Source organism: Hemiscyllium ocellatum, chromosome X (assembly GCF_020745735.1).
Source record: "Hemiscyllium ocellatum isolate sHemOce1 chromosome X, sHemOce1.pat.X.cur, whole genome shotgun sequence".
NCBI lineage: Eukaryota > Metazoa > Chordata > Chondrichthyes > Orectolobiformes > Hemiscylliidae > Hemiscyllium > Hemiscyllium ocellatum.
Genome location: NC_083453.1, coordinates 23452914 through 23470450, shown reverse-complemented (window position 1 = coordinate 23470450; position 17537 = coordinate 23452914). Strand labels below are relative to the sequence as shown.

The 17537-nt window shown below is 46.4% G+C and overlaps 1 protein-coding gene across 1 annotated transcript in view; it reads right to left on the bottom strand.

The window, feature by feature from the left end:
• LOC132805690 (unconventional myosin-Ib-like) overlaps positions 1 to 17537 on the bottom strand; it is a 70784-nt gene that overhangs the window by 21361 nt on the left and 31886 nt on the right. Inside the window, exons 9-15 of the mRNA XM_060820875.1 lie at positions 15979 to 16082; positions 13191 to 13338; positions 8459 to 8577; positions 7747 to 7833; positions 5780 to 5845; positions 2634 to 2738; positions 2226 to 2288 (exon numbers count right to left, since the gene is read on the bottom strand). Coding sequence (XP_060676858.1) covers positions 2226 to 2288; positions 2634 to 2738; positions 5780 to 5845; positions 7747 to 7833; positions 8459 to 8577; positions 13191 to 13338; positions 15979 to 16082 — 692 coding nt within the window. The remainder of the gene's footprint in view (positions 1 to 2225; positions 2289 to 2633; positions 2739 to 5779; positions 5846 to 7746; positions 7834 to 8458; positions 8578 to 13190; positions 13339 to 15978; positions 16083 to 17537) is intronic.

Genomic DNA, 17537 nt, shown 5'->3' with positions numbered 1-17537 from the left:
AGACATCGAGGCTTTCTCAAGTAAAATACCCACTTATTAACCTCTTGTTTTCAGACAAGAGGAAAATCACCACAGATCAATGTAAAAACCCCATAATAGTAAACACAATTAAAGCTTGGAATATAAAGCGGCAAAATGAGGGCAACTCACACAAAACATGCCCCTATGCTCCGATAGTGGGAGCATGGGGATTTCAACCGGGGTTTACAGATGCCACATTCAAACTCTGGAGACCCAGGGGTATCTCCTGTTTAGGGGGTCTGTTTAAGGAAGGGGTCCTGATGTCTTTTGAACAGCTGCGTCAGAAATTCGGATTACCTAATGGAGACCTCTTTCAATACTTCCAAATTCGAGATTACATACAGAAGATGACTACATTATTAGATAGTCTTCATAAATCAAATAGAGAACGTAGAGTGTTATGGCCAATGGGGGTATCTTCTGTCTGTACTATTTATCATTTACTGCATGATGAAGTGTCGGGAGATATGGACAATCTGCTTAAAACATGGGATCAGGATTTGGGACTGAAAATCTCTATAGAAACGTGGAATGACATTTGGGAAAGTGCCAGAAGAATCACCATCTGCAATAGAACTCAGGCTACCCAGCTGAAGATACTTCCTAGGGCCCATATAGCACCGGATTGATTGTCAAAATTTAAGGCAGGAGCATCTCCAATGTGTCCCAAATGTAAAATAGAGGTGGGCACTCTTGTACATTGCCTATGGACCTGTCATAAGATCCGTAGATATTGGACTAAAGTAGCAAGTGCTCTGACAGAAATCTTAGGAATGGAAATTAGAGTGGACCCTATATCTCTCCTTTTGGGCTTTTCAAACTTACCCTCCCTGGATATGCACGGGAAGAGATTATTTTCTATTCTCTCTTTTCTGTGCAAGGAAAAATATTTTGGTGAACTGGGGGGCTGAGGGCCTCCCCCCGGGCTTTCGAACTGGCACAGAATAATTATGGAATGTATTCCCCTTGACCTCCTCACAAATATGGTGCACCGAAAGACCGCATTATTCCATAAAATATAGCAGCCCTTCTTGAATTACACAAATTCAGATATTTCGGCCATCCTAACAAGGGCTTTTATTTAATTGAGATGGCGAACCTGGCTGGTCCGGGGCCCCTTGGGAGAGGAATCCCGCCACGAATACGGGTTTTGTTACGATTTGATGTTAACACATTCCGAGCATGTATCTCACGGCTCAATTTCTGTCTTATCCATTGTTTTTTTTCCTCTTCTTTTAATAATGCAAGAGACTTAATTATACACTCTGGTTAGTTGGAGGTTAGATTAGTAGTTAGTTCAGTTTTGTTTCTTTCTCTTGGTATCTTTCTCTATGTTTGATAAATTTTGGTTATTATTTATTTCAGATTTAATTGTATATCAATGTTTATACTTGGGTTTTTTTTATTTGTAAACTTGTAAAAATATGTTAAATATTCAATAAAAATATCAGCATTAAAAAAAAGAATAGTTAATTATAGAGTCATAGAGATGTGCAGTACGGAAACAGACCCTTCGGCCCAACCCGTCCATGCCGACCCAGTTATCCCAACCCAATCGAGTCCCATCTGCCAGCACCCGGCCCATATCCCTCCAAACCCTTCCGATTCATATACCCATCCAAATGCCTCTTAAATGTTGGAATTGTACCAGCCTCCACCACTTCCTCTGGCAGCTCATTCCATACACGTACCACCCTCTGTGTGAAAACGTTGTCCCTTAGGTCTCTTTTGTATCTTTCCCCTCTCACCCTAAACCTATGCCCTCTAGTTCTGGACGCCCCCACCCCAGGGAAAAGACTTTGTCTATTTACTCTATCCATGCCCCTTTATAAACCTCTATAAGGTCACCCCTCAGCCTCCGACGCTCCAGGGAAAACAGCCCCAGCCTATTCAACCTCTCCCTATAGCTCAAACCCTCCAACATCCTTGTCAATCTTCTCCAAACCCTTTCATGTTTCACAAGATCCTCCCGATAGGAGGGAGACTGGAATTGTACACAATATTCCATAAGTGGCTTCACCAATACAGCCGCAATATGACTTTCCAACCCCGATACTCAATGCACTGACCAATAAAGCCAAGTGCACCAAACCCTGCCTTCATCACCCTGTCTACCTGCGATTATTCTCACACACAAGCTCAGCTACCTTGCGTGGGAGTACAAAACTAACAACTGAAGGAGAGAAAAGTTGAAAAAAAAGTACGTTTTCAATCAGGTCACAGATGATGGCATTGTCAAAGTATTTGATCTGCGTCCATTCGATCCCCTGAAAAATAGAATAAGAATCAAGATAGGAGCAAATTACTGCTGATGCTTGAATCTGAACATTTCATTTTTGTTTTCAGAACAGGAAGCAAGCTCAGGGCACAGTGGGTTCTGGCTGATGTTTTTGACTCCACTGTCAAAGACTTGAGCATGTGCGAGTGGTGCAGCCCAGAGCTGCCCACACTCAGCAAAACTCAACCCAGCCAGGAGCAACTATCCCAGATGCAGAGCCTGTTCGGGCTGTCTGTCACATTTACCCAGGAGAGCTCGTCCTGTCTTTAATGAATATTCATCGACGTGTACGCCAAAGGAGGGTGGGTGGGGGGGTTGCTGAGGGATAGCTTACCTCCCGTACGTACTCTTCCTGCTCCTCTTTCAACGTCAACTCAATGAAGATCTGCTGCAGCTTCTCATTACAGTAATTTATCACAAACTGCTCAAAATTATTGTCCTAAGAGAAGACACACATGGGCAGGTTTGAGAAAAAGTGTCCAAAGCTCATCGGATACAGAACTTGCATTTCTATAGCATCTTTCACAACCTCAAAGCCATCTCCGCACACTGCCAGCTGGTATTGATTGTTGTCAAGTAGGGAATGCAGCAGCCAATGTGTACACAACAAGCTCCTGCAAACGGCCGTGTGGGAATGACTGGAGCATCCGTGTCGACCGAGGAAGAAACATTGGGCTGGGATGGCACGGTGGCTCAGTGGTTGGTGCTGCTGCCTCACAGTGCCAGGGACCCGGGTTCGATTCCAGCCTCAGGTGACTGGTTGCACATTCTCCCCCATGTCCGCATGGGTTTCCTCCAGGTACTCTGCTTTCCTCCCACAGTCCAAAGATGCACAGATGCTAAATTGTCCCATAGACCCTGGGGATGTGCAGGTTAGGGTGGATTGGCCGTGCTAAATTGTCCCGTAGTGTCCAGGGGTGTGCAGGTTAGGGTGGATCAGCCATGCTAAATTGTCCCGTAGTGCCCAGGGATGTGCAGGTTAGGGTGGGACCGGCCGTGCTAAACTGTCCCGTAGTGCCCAGGGATGTGCAGGTTAGGGTGGGATTGGCCATGCTAAACTGCCCCGTAGTGCCCAGGGATGTGCAGGTTAGGGTGGGATTGGCTGTGCTAAATTGTCCCATAGAGCCCGGGGATGTGTAGGTTAGGGTGGGATTGGCCATGCTAAATTGTCCTGTAGTGCCCAGGGATGTGCAGGTTAGGGTGAGATTGGCAGTGCTAAATTGTCCTGTAGTGTCCAGGGATGTGCAGGTTAGGGTGGGATTGGCCGTGCTAAATTGTCCCATAGAGCCCGGGGATGTGTAGGATAGGGTGGGATTAGCCGTGCTAAATTGTCCCGTAGTGCCCAGGGATGTGCAGGTTAGGGTGGGATCGGCCGTGCTAAATTGTCCCGTAGTGTCCAGGGATGTGCAGGTTAGGGTGGATCGGCCATGCTAAATTGTCCCGTAGTGCCCAGGGATGTGCAGGTTAGGGTGGGATTGGCCGTGCTAAATTGTCCCCATAGTGCCCAGGGATGTGCAGGTTAGGGTGGGATTGGCCGTGCTAAATTGTCCCATAGAGCCCGGGGATGTGCAGGTTAGGATGGGATTGGCCGTGCTAAATTGTCCAGTAGTGCCCAGGGATGTGCAGGTTAGGGTGGGATTGGCTGTGCTAAATTGTCCCGTAGAGCCCAGGGATGTGCAGGTTAGGGTGGGATTGGCCGTGCTAAATTGTCCCCGTAGTGCCCAGGGATGTGCAGGTTAGGGTGGATTTGCCGTGCTAAATTGTCCCATAGTGCCCAGGGATGTGCAGGTTAGGGTGGATTGGCCATGCTAAATTATCCCGTAGTGCCCAGGGATGTGCAGGTTAGGGTGGATTGGCCGTGCTAAATTGTCCCCGTAGTGCCCAGGGATGTGCAGGTTAGGGTGGGATTGGCTGGGCTAAATTGTCCCCGTAGTGCCCAGGGATGTGCAGGTTAGGGTGGATTGGCTGTGCTAAATTGTCCCGTAGTGCTCAGAGATGGGCAGGTTAGGGTGGGATTGGCCATGCTAAATTGTCCCTGTAGTGCCCAGGGATGTGCAGGTTAGGGTGGGATTGGCCATGCTAAATTGTCCCGTAGTGCCCAGGGATGTGCAGGTTAGGGTGGATTGGCTGTGCTAAATTGTCCCTGTAGTGCCCGGGATGTGCAGGTTAGGGTGGGATTGGCCACGCTAAATTATCCCGTAGTGTCCGGGGATGTGCAGGTTAGGGTGGGATTGGCCATGCTAAATTGTCCCGTAGAGCCCAGGGATGTGCAGGTTAGGGTGGATTGGCTGTGCTAAATTGTCCCTGTAGTGCCCGGGATGTGCAGGTTAGGGTGGGATTGGCCATGCTAAATTATCCCATAGTGTCCGGGGATGTGCAGGTTAGGGTGGGATTGGCCGTGCTAAATTGTCCCCGTAGTGCCCAGGGGTGTGCAGGTTAGGGTGGGATTGGCCGTGCTAAATTGTCCCCGTAGTGCCCAGGGGTGTGCAGGTTAGGGTGGGATTGGCCATGCTAAATTATCCCGTAGTCACCAGGGGTGTGCAGGTTAGGGTGGGATTGGCCGTGCTAAATTGTCCCATAGTGCCCAGGGATGTGTATGTTAGCTGTGGGAAATGCAGGGTTACAGGGATAAGGATGGGTCTGGGTGAGTTGCTCTCCAGAGGGTCAGTGTGGACCCAGCGGGCCGAATGGCCTGCTTCCACATTGTAGGGCTTGTACGATGGAACACTGAGAATTCTTTGTCTCCTAATGGCTGTGGGATCTTTTACATCTAATTGAGAGGGAAGGAAATGCATTTGAAAGCTTACACATCCAATAAGGCAGCTTCTCCTGGGAACATCAACCTCGACGTTGAAGTCCCCACAGTGAGGTTGTTTGAACCCTGAACGTTTCGGCGTGGAGGTGAAAATGCTCCCAGACCCATGAGTAAAGAAGGTGCACAAGAAAACCGAAGCCATTCCCTGAAAACTTGGGGTGGGAATGAAAACATACAGGCAATCGCACGTCGTTAACCGTTCACACTGGCTAGTGGTTAGTGCCTGTTCCCCTCAGCACAGACAAATTCTGAAGAGAGAAAAATCTCATGGGTCAAAAACAAACAAATGGAATCTCAACAAAAGCGACATCTCCAAGTTAACAGCAAAGGAACACCATTCCAATCAGAAATGAGTGGAATGTGGAGCCACCAAAAAATATCAACATGAACCTTCAACATTTTCAGGTCAATCATTCGGAGCAGACATAAAATTCACTCAAAGTATTCATATTGGGCTCACTCAAACAAATGATGGCATTTGCTTTGAATAATCTCTCCAGAAAGTGCCGATGCTCCTGGAATTCTATTCCATGCATCGCAGTTTCTGGAATGTAAATACTGTGTGGTATTTGCTGTTGTCAGCTTTCTGTAACGTGTCGCTGGCATTCTGCACTGCTGCTTTGCTCTGGGATCGTTCGACAGGAAAAACGATCATGCAAACTCACCTCCAAAATCTCAAATCCATAAATATCCAGCACTCCCATCACCTTCTTCTGGATCTTGCCTTTCACCTTGAATGGAAAGGATTCGAATTAATCTCAGTTTTCACCACCTTGCTTGTTTTGTCCCTTTATTCTTTCATGGGACGTGATTGTCACTGGCTGGGCCAGTATTTAATACCTGCCCCTAAATGCCCTGGAATGGAGTGGCTCGCTTGGCCATTTCAGAGGACATCAAAGAGTTAACCGCATTGTTATGGGTTCATGGTCATATTTAGGCCAGATCAGGTAAGAATGGCAGATTTCCTTCTTTAAAATAGAAATTACGTTTGTTTTTAACCACAATTGCTAAGGTTAACTATAGGTTTATTAACATAATGTTAAATTCCAACAGCTACCATCGTAAGAATTGAAGCCCATGTCCTCAGAGCCTGAGTCTCAGAATTCCTAGGGACAGAATTAGCCTCCACTTGGAGAGGCAAGGGTTGATCAAGGATAGTCAGCGCGGCTTTGTCAGGGGGAGAGCAGGTCGAACAAATTTGATTGAATTTTTCAAAGAGGTGAGTAGATTTGTGGATGAGGCTACTGCGGTGCATGCAGTCCATGTGGATGTCAGTAAGGCTTTTGACAAAATGCCACATGGGAGACTGGTCAAGAAGCTAACTGCCCATGGCATCCAGGGCACATTGGATCCAAAAGTATTTGAGTTGCAGGAGGCAGAGGGTGTTTTTGTGACTAGATGCCTGTGTCCAGTGGTGTCACACAGGGTTTGGTGCTGGGTCCCTTCCCGTTTACTTTGTGCATTAATGATTCCGACACAAATATAGGCGGAACAATCCGTAAGTTTGAGAATGACATGAACGTCGGTGATGTAGTAAATAGCCCGCAGGAAAGCCTTCGACTCCAGGACAATACAGACGGGCTTGACAGAACGCCAAAACAGCAGCAAATGGAACTTAATCCTGGAAACGTGAGGATGGAGCTGTATATAATATTAGTAAGACCACTGTGCTGTGTGCAGCTCTGGCCCCCATGTTATTGGAAGGATGTGATTGCACTGGAGCGGGTGCAGAGGAGATTCACCTGGATGTTGTCTGGGCTAGAGAGATTCGGTGATGAAGAGAGGCTGGATAGGCTGGGGCTGTTTTTCTTAGAGCAGAGAAGGCTGAGGGGGAACCTGATTGAAACAGACCCAGTTCTGACAGGGGTGGGTGTAGACAGGGAAAATAGGGAGAAACCTTTCCCTTTAGTAAAGAGGTCAATAACCAAGGGGCATAGATTCAAGGTAAGGGGCAGGAGGTATAGAAGGGGTTTAAGGAAGAACATTTTCACCCAGAGTGGGTGGGAATCTGAAACTCACTGCCTGTGAGGGTGGGAGACATGGGAACCATCACAGCATTGATAAAGGATTGAGATGAATGCCTGAGTATACAAGACCCAGGGCCAAGTGCTGGGAAATGAGACAACAGTAGAGAGGAGCTCGATGGCTGGCGTAGACACCATTGGCCAAAGGGCCTTTTTCCATGCCATATGACTCTATGACAGCTATTTGACTGTGAGGGGCATCATAGCCAACCCAATACTGTCCTCAATTGGAATCTCAGTACAAATGTACTTTGCTGCAGGATAGTGATGAGGAGACCCATTGGGGTGACTGAGTTTTGCCAGCAGCAATGAAACCAACCGTCCCATCCCAGAGAGGAGACTGAACCCAGGTGATCCCCTTCATTGTAAGCCTCCATAATACACTGTACTCTCCGAACCACTTAGGGAACTCCTCATACACAGTTAATTCCTCTTGTATAATTCCTGACACGGATAATTTGACTCAATTTTCCCACAGCGTTCTCTAAGTTCTCTCCATAATATGATGACAGCAATGAGTAACTGCAGGGATTCAGTTATACAGCACTGGCATTTATCCAACTGAGCTCCAATAGCAAGAACACAGGATCCCTATTGGGTCTGATTACCTGGATACTTTCATTAATTCGGTTCACCAGCCAGTTAAACAAGCGGTCATAAAGATTTTTAGCCAAGGCATCACGTGCATAGTTACCCTGTACAAAAAAGAACACATCTTTTATTATGAGGTTGTCATGTGTCATTCATCCTGTTAAAAATTGAGAACTAGTTCAGGAACTGTGCACACAAATTAAAAACAAAATAATGCTATAAAATCCTTTGAATTGGTTGTGACTTATAGAGGGTAAAGAGAAATACAACATGCACTGGATGAGACACGGGGCCTTTCAGCTCTGAAACGTGGCTTTGAATGCAGTCCAATATAGTAGGTGAAAACTTCCTCTGTGCCTATAAAGGTTCGAACTGAAAGCTGTGTCTGCCCAGTTCCTCCTTACAGTAACAGGTAAGGTCACCCTGGTCCCAAAGGGCAGCTCTCTCTCTTTCGAGAGAGACGGCTGGTGGTGAGTCTAATCTGAGGGTCACCACACCTCAGACAAGGGGAGAGGTTGAGAAGGAGGGGCCTTCATAGCAACCTCAGCTGGTGCAGACAGTGACCTCATGCTGTTGGTGGCACACAACCAGCCAACCAGCCAACTGTGCTAACAAACTCCAAACCATTAAGGGAGCATTGCATTAACAGTAGCAACCATGACTCTGTATGGCTTGCTCCCAGGTCTCTCGGTATCACTCCTTAGATTTCTTTTAAATGTTATACTTCACCTGAGCAACAGATAATGTTGTCATCACTTTATCCCCTTTGGCTTCCACAGTGCGTGAGCACAATGCTTGGTTGAGAATGGACTGATTGAGACCAATCAAACTGCAGATTTCACTCAGTACTGCACAGAAAAACAAACAGCAACACTTTTAAACTCAACTCTCAATGCAAGAAACGTGCAGACATTAGCTGACAGACCTCCCTCTGTGTCAGTATATGTGCATCTTCCCTACAAGTGATTGTCGTGGGGACCATCAAAGCCAGGTTTCTCCCAGCAGGCTTTGCTATTGGCCCTCCGAAGGTTCTGGGTGGGGAACAGTAAAGACTACGTGGAAGATAAGCCTCAACAATATTGACTATGAAGGCGAGATACAGCAGTTAGATTGTGTGTTGAAGCCTTGTCCTTGGTTAGATTGCTGCAGGATTATTCCTGTCCCTGTCCAAACAGCATGACCTGACAGTACTGACCCAAATACCACCAGATGAAGGAGCAACTCATCAACTTAGCTCCATATCCTTAGGAATGTAGGAACAGGAACGTGTTTAAGAAGGGCGGTAAAGACAAACGAGGGAAGTATAGACCAGTGAGCCTGACCTCAGAGGTGGGCAAGTTGTTGGAGGGAATCCTGAGGGACAGGATGTACATGTATTTGGAAAGGGTAAAAACAATGACTGCAGATGCTGGAAACCAGATTCTGGATTAGTCATGCTGGAAGAGCCACAGCAGTTCAGGCAGCATCCAAGCAGCAGTAGTACTGCTGTGCTCTTCCAGCACCACTAATCCAGAATGTATCTGGAAAGGCAAGGATTGGTTAGGGATAGCCAACACGACTTTGTGCGTGGGAAATCATGTCTCACAAACTTGATTGAGTTTTTTGAAGAAGTAACAAAGAGGATTGATGAGGGCAGAGCAGTAGATGTGATCTATATGGACTTCAGTAAGGCATTCGACAAGGTTCCCCATGGGATACTGATTAGCAAGGTTAGATCTCATGGAATACAGGGAGAACTAGCCATTTGGATACAGAACTGGCTCAAAGGTAGAAGACAGAGGGTGGTGGTGGTGGGTTGTTTTTCAGACTGGAGGCCTGTGACCAGTGGAGTGCCACAAGGTTCAGTGCTGGGCCCTCTACTTTTTGTCATTTACATAAATGATTTGGATGTGAGCATAAGTGGTATAGTTAGTAAGTTTGCAGATGACACCAAAATTGGAGGTGTAGTGGACAGCGAAGAGGGTTACCTCAGGATCTGGACCAGATGGGCCAATAGGCTGAGAAGTGGCAGTTGGAGTTTAATTCAGATAAATGTCAGGTGCTGAGTTTTGGGAAAGCAAATCTTAGCAGGACTTATACACTTAATGGTGAGGTCCTAGGGAGTGTTGCTGAACAAAGAGACCTTGGAGAACAGGTTCATAGCTCCTTGAAAGTGGAGTCGCAGGTAGATAGGATAGTGAAGAAGGCGTTTGGTATGCTTTCCTTTACTGGTCAGAGTATTGAGTACAGGAGTTGGGAGGTCATGTTGCGGCTGTACAGGACATTGGTTAGGCCAGCGTTGGAGTATTGCATGCAATTCTGGTCTCCTTCCTATCGGAAAAATGTTGTGAAACTTGAAAGGGTTCAGAAAAGAATTACAAGGATGTTGCCAAGGTTGGAGGGTTTGAGCTACAGGGAGAGGCTGAACAGGCTGGGGCTGTTTTCCCTGGAGCATCGGAGGCTGAGGGGTGACCTTATAGAGGTTTATAAAATTATGAGGGGCATAGATAGGATAAATTGACAAAGTCTTTTCCCTGGGATCGCGGAGTCCAGAACTAGAGGGCATAGGTTTAGGGTGAGAGGGGAAAGATATAAAAGAGACCTAAGGGGCAACTTTTTCACGCAGAGGGTGGTACGTGTATGGAATGAGCTGCCAGAGGAAGTGGTGGAGGCTGGTACAATTACAGCATTTAAGAGGTATTTGGGTGGGTATATAAATAGGAAGGGTTTGGAGGGATGTGGCCCGGGTGCTGGCAGGTGGGACTAGATTGGGTTGGGATATCTGGGTCAGCATGGACAGGTTGGACTGAAGGGTTTGTTTCCATGCTGTACATCTCTATGAACCCATGACTCTATGAACAGGAGGAAGCCATGTCTGATCTGGGTCTTAGTTTTCATATTTTCAATTGAGTTCCAGCTTTAACAACTGTTGGAGTTCCAAGTTTCCACTCCCTTTTATTTGAACAGAGGAGCAGGTGAGGTTGTTCACTCCCTCGGGCCTGCTCTGCCATTCCAGATCATTGTTGATCATGTCCCTCAACACCATCTTCCTGACTATCCCTTGATGTCATTAGTGTCTGGAAAGCTATTGATCTGCATTGAGGCTGCTCAATGATTGAAGTTCCACAAAGCCTCTGGGTACGGAATTCCAAAGATTCACCATCCTCTCAGAGAACATATTCCTCCTCAGCTCAATCCTTGCTGTGAGACGGTGTCCCCTAGTTCTACACTCCTCTATCCCCAGCCTCCTTCCTGCATCTCCTCTCCACCCACCATCCCCCCACCCCGTCGAGCCCTGACAATTTTGTAAATTTCATTGAGACCCCTTCTCATTCGTCTAAACTCCAGAGAGTTACAGATGCAGGCGCCTCGATCCCTCCTACCATCCCAGGGGTGAGTCTGGTGTCCCTCCACTGTGCTCCCCTCTGTGCAGCTTATACCCTCCCTTCGAACTGCATGCAATATTCCAGAGGCAGTCTCACCAAAGCTCTGTACAACTAAAGTAAGACATTTTACTCTGGAACTATAAGACCATAAGACATAGGAGCAGAAATTAGGCCATTCAGCCCATCGAGTCCGCTCCACCATTCAATCGTGGCTGATAAGTTTCTCAATCCTATTGTCCTGCTTTCTCCCTGTAACCCTTGTTACCCTTGATATGCAAGAACCTATCTATCTCCATCTTAAATATACTCAATGACCTGGCCTCTGCAGCCTTCTGTGGCAATGAATTCCATCAATTCACCACTCCCTCTGGCTGAAGAAATTTCTCCTTATCTCTGTTCTAAAAGGTCTTCCAAGTCTGTGCCCTCAGACCCTCGTCTCTCCTACCAATGGAAACATCTTCCAACATGTCAAGGCCATTCATTATTTTGTACGTTTCAATTAGATCCCCCCTCATCCTTCTAAATTCGATTGAGTATAAACCTAGACTCCTCAAATGTTCCTCATATGTTAAGCTTTTTCCATTCCTGTGAACCTCCTCTGAACACGCTCCATCCTTTGAGATATGGGGCCCAAAACTGCGCACAATACTCCAACCGTGGTCTTACCAGAGCTTTAGAGCCTCAGAAATACATCCCTGCTTTTATATTAAAGTCCTCTCAAAATAAATGCCATCATTGTATTTGCCTTCCTAACTACTGACTCAGCCCTGACGAAAGCCGATGTACTGGCTGCATTTCCAAATTGCTTGCTGAACCTGCGTGCTAGCTTTTGACTTCTGAATGTGAATACTCCAGTCCCTTTGAACACTGACGCTTCCCAATCCCTCCCTGTTTACGGCAATACTCCACACCTCCATTTCTCCTTCCAAAGAGGAGAATCTCAGACCTTGCCACATTACACCTGCCCATTTTCTGTGAAGAGGTCACAAAACCAGAAATTGCTGGAAAAGCTCAGCAGGTCTGACAGCATCTGTGGAGAGAAATCAGAGATAACGTTTCAGGTCGGGACTCTTTCTCTCCACAGATGCTGCCAGACCTGCTGAGCTTTTCCAGAAACTTCTTTTTTTTTGTTTCTGAGTTGTAGCATCTGCAGTTATTTCCGTTTTTATTATGTGTCATGGCGATTAGATTAGATTACTTACAGTGTGAAAACAGGCCCTTCGGCCCAACAAGTCCACACCGACACGCACCCACCCAGACCCATTCCCCTACATTTACCCCTGCACCTAACACTACAGGCAATTTAGCATGGCCAATTCACCTAACCTGCACTTTTTTGGACTGTGGGAGGAAACCGGAGCACCCGGAGGAAACCCACGCAGACACGGGGAGAATGTGCAAACTCCACACAGTCAGTCGCCTGAGGTGGGAATCGAACCCGGGTCTCTGGTGCTGTGAGGCAGTAGTGTTAACCACTGTGCCACCGTGCCACCCTGAATGAAGGGCTTTTGCCCGAAATGTCGATTTTCCTGCTCCTCGGATGCTGCCTGACCTGCTATGCTTTTCCAGCACCACTCTAATTGAGACCCTGCTCCCTGAATGGCCTGGCATTAATTTGAGATTTCTGTTACTTGTTCTGGTCTCTTACCACACCAGAGAAGATAGTTTCATTTGGTCGACCCTACTGAATCTTTTAATGATCTTAAACACTTTCAGTCAAGGGAATACAGGCAAAACCTTTCCTCATAATCGAAACCATTTTAGCCTTGGGATCCTTACCTTTCGTAGCGAAGAGTGTGGTGCTGGAAAAGCACAGCAGGTCAGGCAGCATCCGAGGAGCAGGAAAGTCGATAGACATGGGGAGAATGTGCAAACTCCACACAGTCAGTCGCCTGAGGCGGGAATTGAACCCGGGTCTCTGGCGCTGTGAGGCAGCAGTGCTAACCACTGTGCCACCGTGCCGCCCTGAATGAAGGGCTTATGCCCGAAACGCTGATTCTCCTGCTCCTCAGATGCTGCCTGGCCTGCTGTGCTTTTCCAGCGCCACACTTTTCGACAATGATCTCCAGCATCGGCGGTCCTCACTTTCTCCTTACCTTTAGTATCGTCGATGTAGCACCGTTCCATGCCAGTCGTCTGAAATTCTGACTTCAGCGTGATGTTGCCAAGTTTAAGTACGACTGCAACAGTCTCCATAATGGAGTCCACCTCAGCGTTACTGAATCCGATGACCTCCATGGCATTCTGCAATACAAGCAGTCAGACATCCAATGCAGTAATTGTGGATGGTCGCTTCATTTTAGCTCTGGGAAACAACTTGGTCAGAGCTCCACGAGTTCTCCAAATATCACTCAGTGTAACCAGAATCAACCATAATAATCGTATCAATTTGACCTCGCTGGTTGCTAAGAATGAGGAAAGAGCTTTTAAAAATTGTGCCAACTGCCAATGGAATCACAGAAATTTACAACACAGAAGGGGACCATTTGGCCTATCTGGTCCACCCTGCCCCTTCAAACAAGCATCTTACCCAGCGCTACTCTCCTGCTTTTACCCCATGTCCTTGCACCCCATTTCTATCCAAATAACCATCCAATGCCCCTCTTGAGCGCCTCAATGGAACCAGCTTCCATCGCATTTCCAGACAGTACATTACTAACTCCTCACCGGGTGAGTTTGCACGTCACTTTTAATCTATGTCATCTTGTCTTGTTCTCTTCACAAGTGGGAACAACGTCTCCCTATCTGCTCTGTGCCAGAGATAGGAGAAAATCTTCCCATGGTTCAATGCAGCAACTCGAATTCAGGAGATAATTACCAACTTTACGTTCGGGATTACACAATCCATCAGACCACAAATGTTTATTGATTTATTTTATTGTTGAAAAGTTACATGCACATACGTGTCCAGTGTAATGAAATCATTGCATTTTAAGCGTACAACCTTGGGTATACTTTAGCCAGTATTTGCCCATCTATTTGAAGGCCCCATTTTACGACTGAGAAGGGTATTCACATAAAAGCAGAAAGAGCTCGCAATTAAATTGCACCTTTTACATCATCAGGATGTTCCAAAGCATTTTGCGGCCAATTAAGTAATTTTTAAGTGCAGTTTGTGTTTACATCTGGCAAAAGCAGCAAACAACTTGCGCACAACAAGGGATCAGAAACAGCAAGCAACAATAAGATGTTCTAAATTCAAGATGTCAGTTGAGGGATACCTATCCTCCAGATCACTGGAATCGCTCTGCTTCCAATAGAGGCCGTGGGATCCTCTATACCCACCTGAAGGGCGTCAATTGGAAGACAGCACCTCGAACAGAGCAGTGCTCCAATTTTGTCACACTGTCAGCTGAGATACTCTGCTCAGGTTCCTACAATGTCACTTGAACCAACAACCTTCTGGCCAGAAATGAGGGTGCGAACCACTGAACCATGCCCTGACACTCGATTATTAAGTTAAGTTATCTTAAAGAGTACATTTTGATTGTATGACATTTGGGAGGTAAGTGGATTGAATCTCAGTATGCCTATGTTTGCGCTGGGTCAAGCGATTCATGCAACTAGTTTGCCTTCGGTCTCTTTTAATTTATGTTCCTATCGAAAGGCAAGATGCAAGTTCATGCCCTCAGAGCTCCATGCTGTTATGATGCCACCCTACTCTGCATACATTAGATACAAAATACACACGATCAGGAGCAACAGTAGACCATTCGGCCCTTTTCAGCGTGCTATACCATTCAATAAACATGATTACACTTCACCCCCCACATTCCTGCCTCTTCCCGGGTAACCTCCCCCTCCCCTCCCCCTGCCCCGTTCTTCCCAATAACCTATCCATCTGTATCTTTAAAATATTCAAGGATCTTTTCAGAAAGAGTGTTCCAAAGACTCACCGCCCTTTGTGAGAAAAGGTCTTGCTCCTAAATGGGCAGGCCCTTTTTTTTTTAAAACAATGACACCCCCAGCCCCCTGCTCCCCAGCCCCTTGTGTTCGATTCTCCCATAACAGGAAACATCCTTTCCAACATTCTTCCCGTCAGCATTCCGTATGTTTTGATGAAGTCACCAGCTGATACAAATCTAGTCTGTCCAACCCTTCCTCTTAAAACCATTACCCTGGCCATTCCAGGTATCAGTCTGGTAAGTCTTCTCTGCACTGTCTCTAATGCACTAACATATTTCTGGCAATAAAGTGACCAATGTAAATAGTACACGAGACGCAGTCTCATCAGAGTCATCTATAACCAAAGCACAACCTCCCTACTTTTTGCATTCAATTCCCCTTGCAATAAAATATAACACTCTATTTGTCTTTTATTTTTTTAGAAAATCTAAGAACAATAGGAGTCAAGGTAGAATTTCATAACCAGGAAAGGCAGTATATTTAATGGCATTTAATGCAGACAGTGCTTAACTGGGCATAGGCAATTAGCCTCTGTCTTGGTGAGGAATGTGGTGCCGGTCTGGTGATATTCCACCAGATTCCACCGTCACCCTGAACACATTCTACCGGCACAAGAGTCTGGAATGAAACAGCATCCAGTGTTTACTGAAAAGGCTAGACACCCACCGACATCTCAGAGACTTTAGATGCATCTGAAACAGTCCCCGAACATGCCAAACACAACACATTCACTCTGCATACAAACCCCGGTAAATCCATTTCAAGAGACAAAATGCTCTCTTTGCTTTCCCTAGTTCCCCATCTTGCAGGATAATGGGGCAGGGGGGTAGCATTTACACACTTCATTTCCATATTTACATTGGAGGTTGGCAGGATGTTATGGGGAACAAACTTTGCCTGAGCCTATGTACCTTCAAGACTCTGCAGGAGCCATGCTGTGTAACGTTATCACTCCCTCTCAAAACACAAGTCACTTACTTTAACTGTGGTGAAATTGGTGGCATCGTTGACTCCATTCAATGTTGTTGTGTCTGTGTTCAGGTAGGTGTAATGACTGCAGTCCGGCAGCACCTTCAGATGCTCTGTGGAGTAGAAACGTAGAGGCTGATTGCTGTGACAATTTCTACTGAGCACTTGTATTTAATAATGTTGGAAACACGGCAGCGTGCTGCAATGCCCCACAGCATTGTGCCAAAGTTCAGGTTAGTCATGTCGATAACTTCCCCATTGAGTGTCTTCCCCTTCCTCAGTGTTATGGGAGCTGCCCCCATCCAGGCAAGTGGGGGATATTCCGTCACACTCCTGACTTGGGCCTTATCGACAGCGTATGGTGGGAGGGGGGACATTTTGGAGCGAGTGATCCTCATTCTCCATTATAACTGACGGAATCTCGTTGAAATCACTTGCATGTTGGAGGAGGACAGGATGAATTTACCACCCCAATCCCCTGACCAAATATGTGAAAATCCAACAGCTTGCATAAGCTAAGGCTTACCATAATGAGCAGCAACTTAAGTGAGGTCGTAGGAAGTGTGGGTAGAACCTAAGGGACTTCCTGAATGTCTGATAAGATTGATAGGGAGATGCTGGTGTTGGACTGGGGTGGACAAAGTTAAAAATCACACTACACCAGGTTATAGTCCAACAGGTTTAATTGGAAGCACTCTAGCTTTCGGAGCGACGCTCCTTCATCAGGAGGAACAGAGGGATCTGGGTGTGCAAGTACATAGATGCCACCCAAGTGGGTAGGGTTGTTAAGAAAGCATATGGTGTTCTGGCTTTCATTAACAGGGGGATCGAGTTTAAGAGTCGCGAGGTTTTGCTGCAGCTCTACAAATCCCTGGTGAGACCACACTTGGAATATTGTGTCCAGTTCTGGTCACCCTACTATCGGAAAGATACAGAGGCTTTGGAGAGGGTGCAAAGAAGGTTTACCAGGATGCTGCCTGGACTGGAGGGCTTGCCTTATGAAGAAAGGTTGAATAGGCTTGGACTTTTCTCTCTGGAGGGAAGGAGGAAGAGAGGAGACCTGATCGAGGTATACAAAATAATGAGAGGAATAGATAGAGTCAATAGCCAGAGACTTTTCCCCAGGGCAGGATTGACTGGTACGAGGGGTCATAGTTTGAAGATATTAGGAGGAAGGTATAAAGGAGATGTCAGAGGTAGGTCCTTTATGTAGAGAGTTGTGAATGAATGGAATGTGTTGTCAGTGCTGGTGGTGGAAGCAGAGTCATTTGAAATGCTTTGCCCTCTGATTGTATGCCTGGCATGGAATGCGTGTTATAAATATTAAGACACCCAAGAGTGGAACATGAAGTATGGGGACAAGTTGAGTTTTGTCATAAATTCTGTAACGTTTCAACTGGAAATGGTGGTAATATACCTTGAGAAACTTTCTGAATAATATATATTTTGGGGGGAAAAATTGACTATCCGTTATTTGGACAAGGGTACACAATACGCTCTGTCCCTGAACTAGATCGAGTGGAATTACAAAACAGTCAGAATGGCATGGAAGTACAGAAAATGGAAAG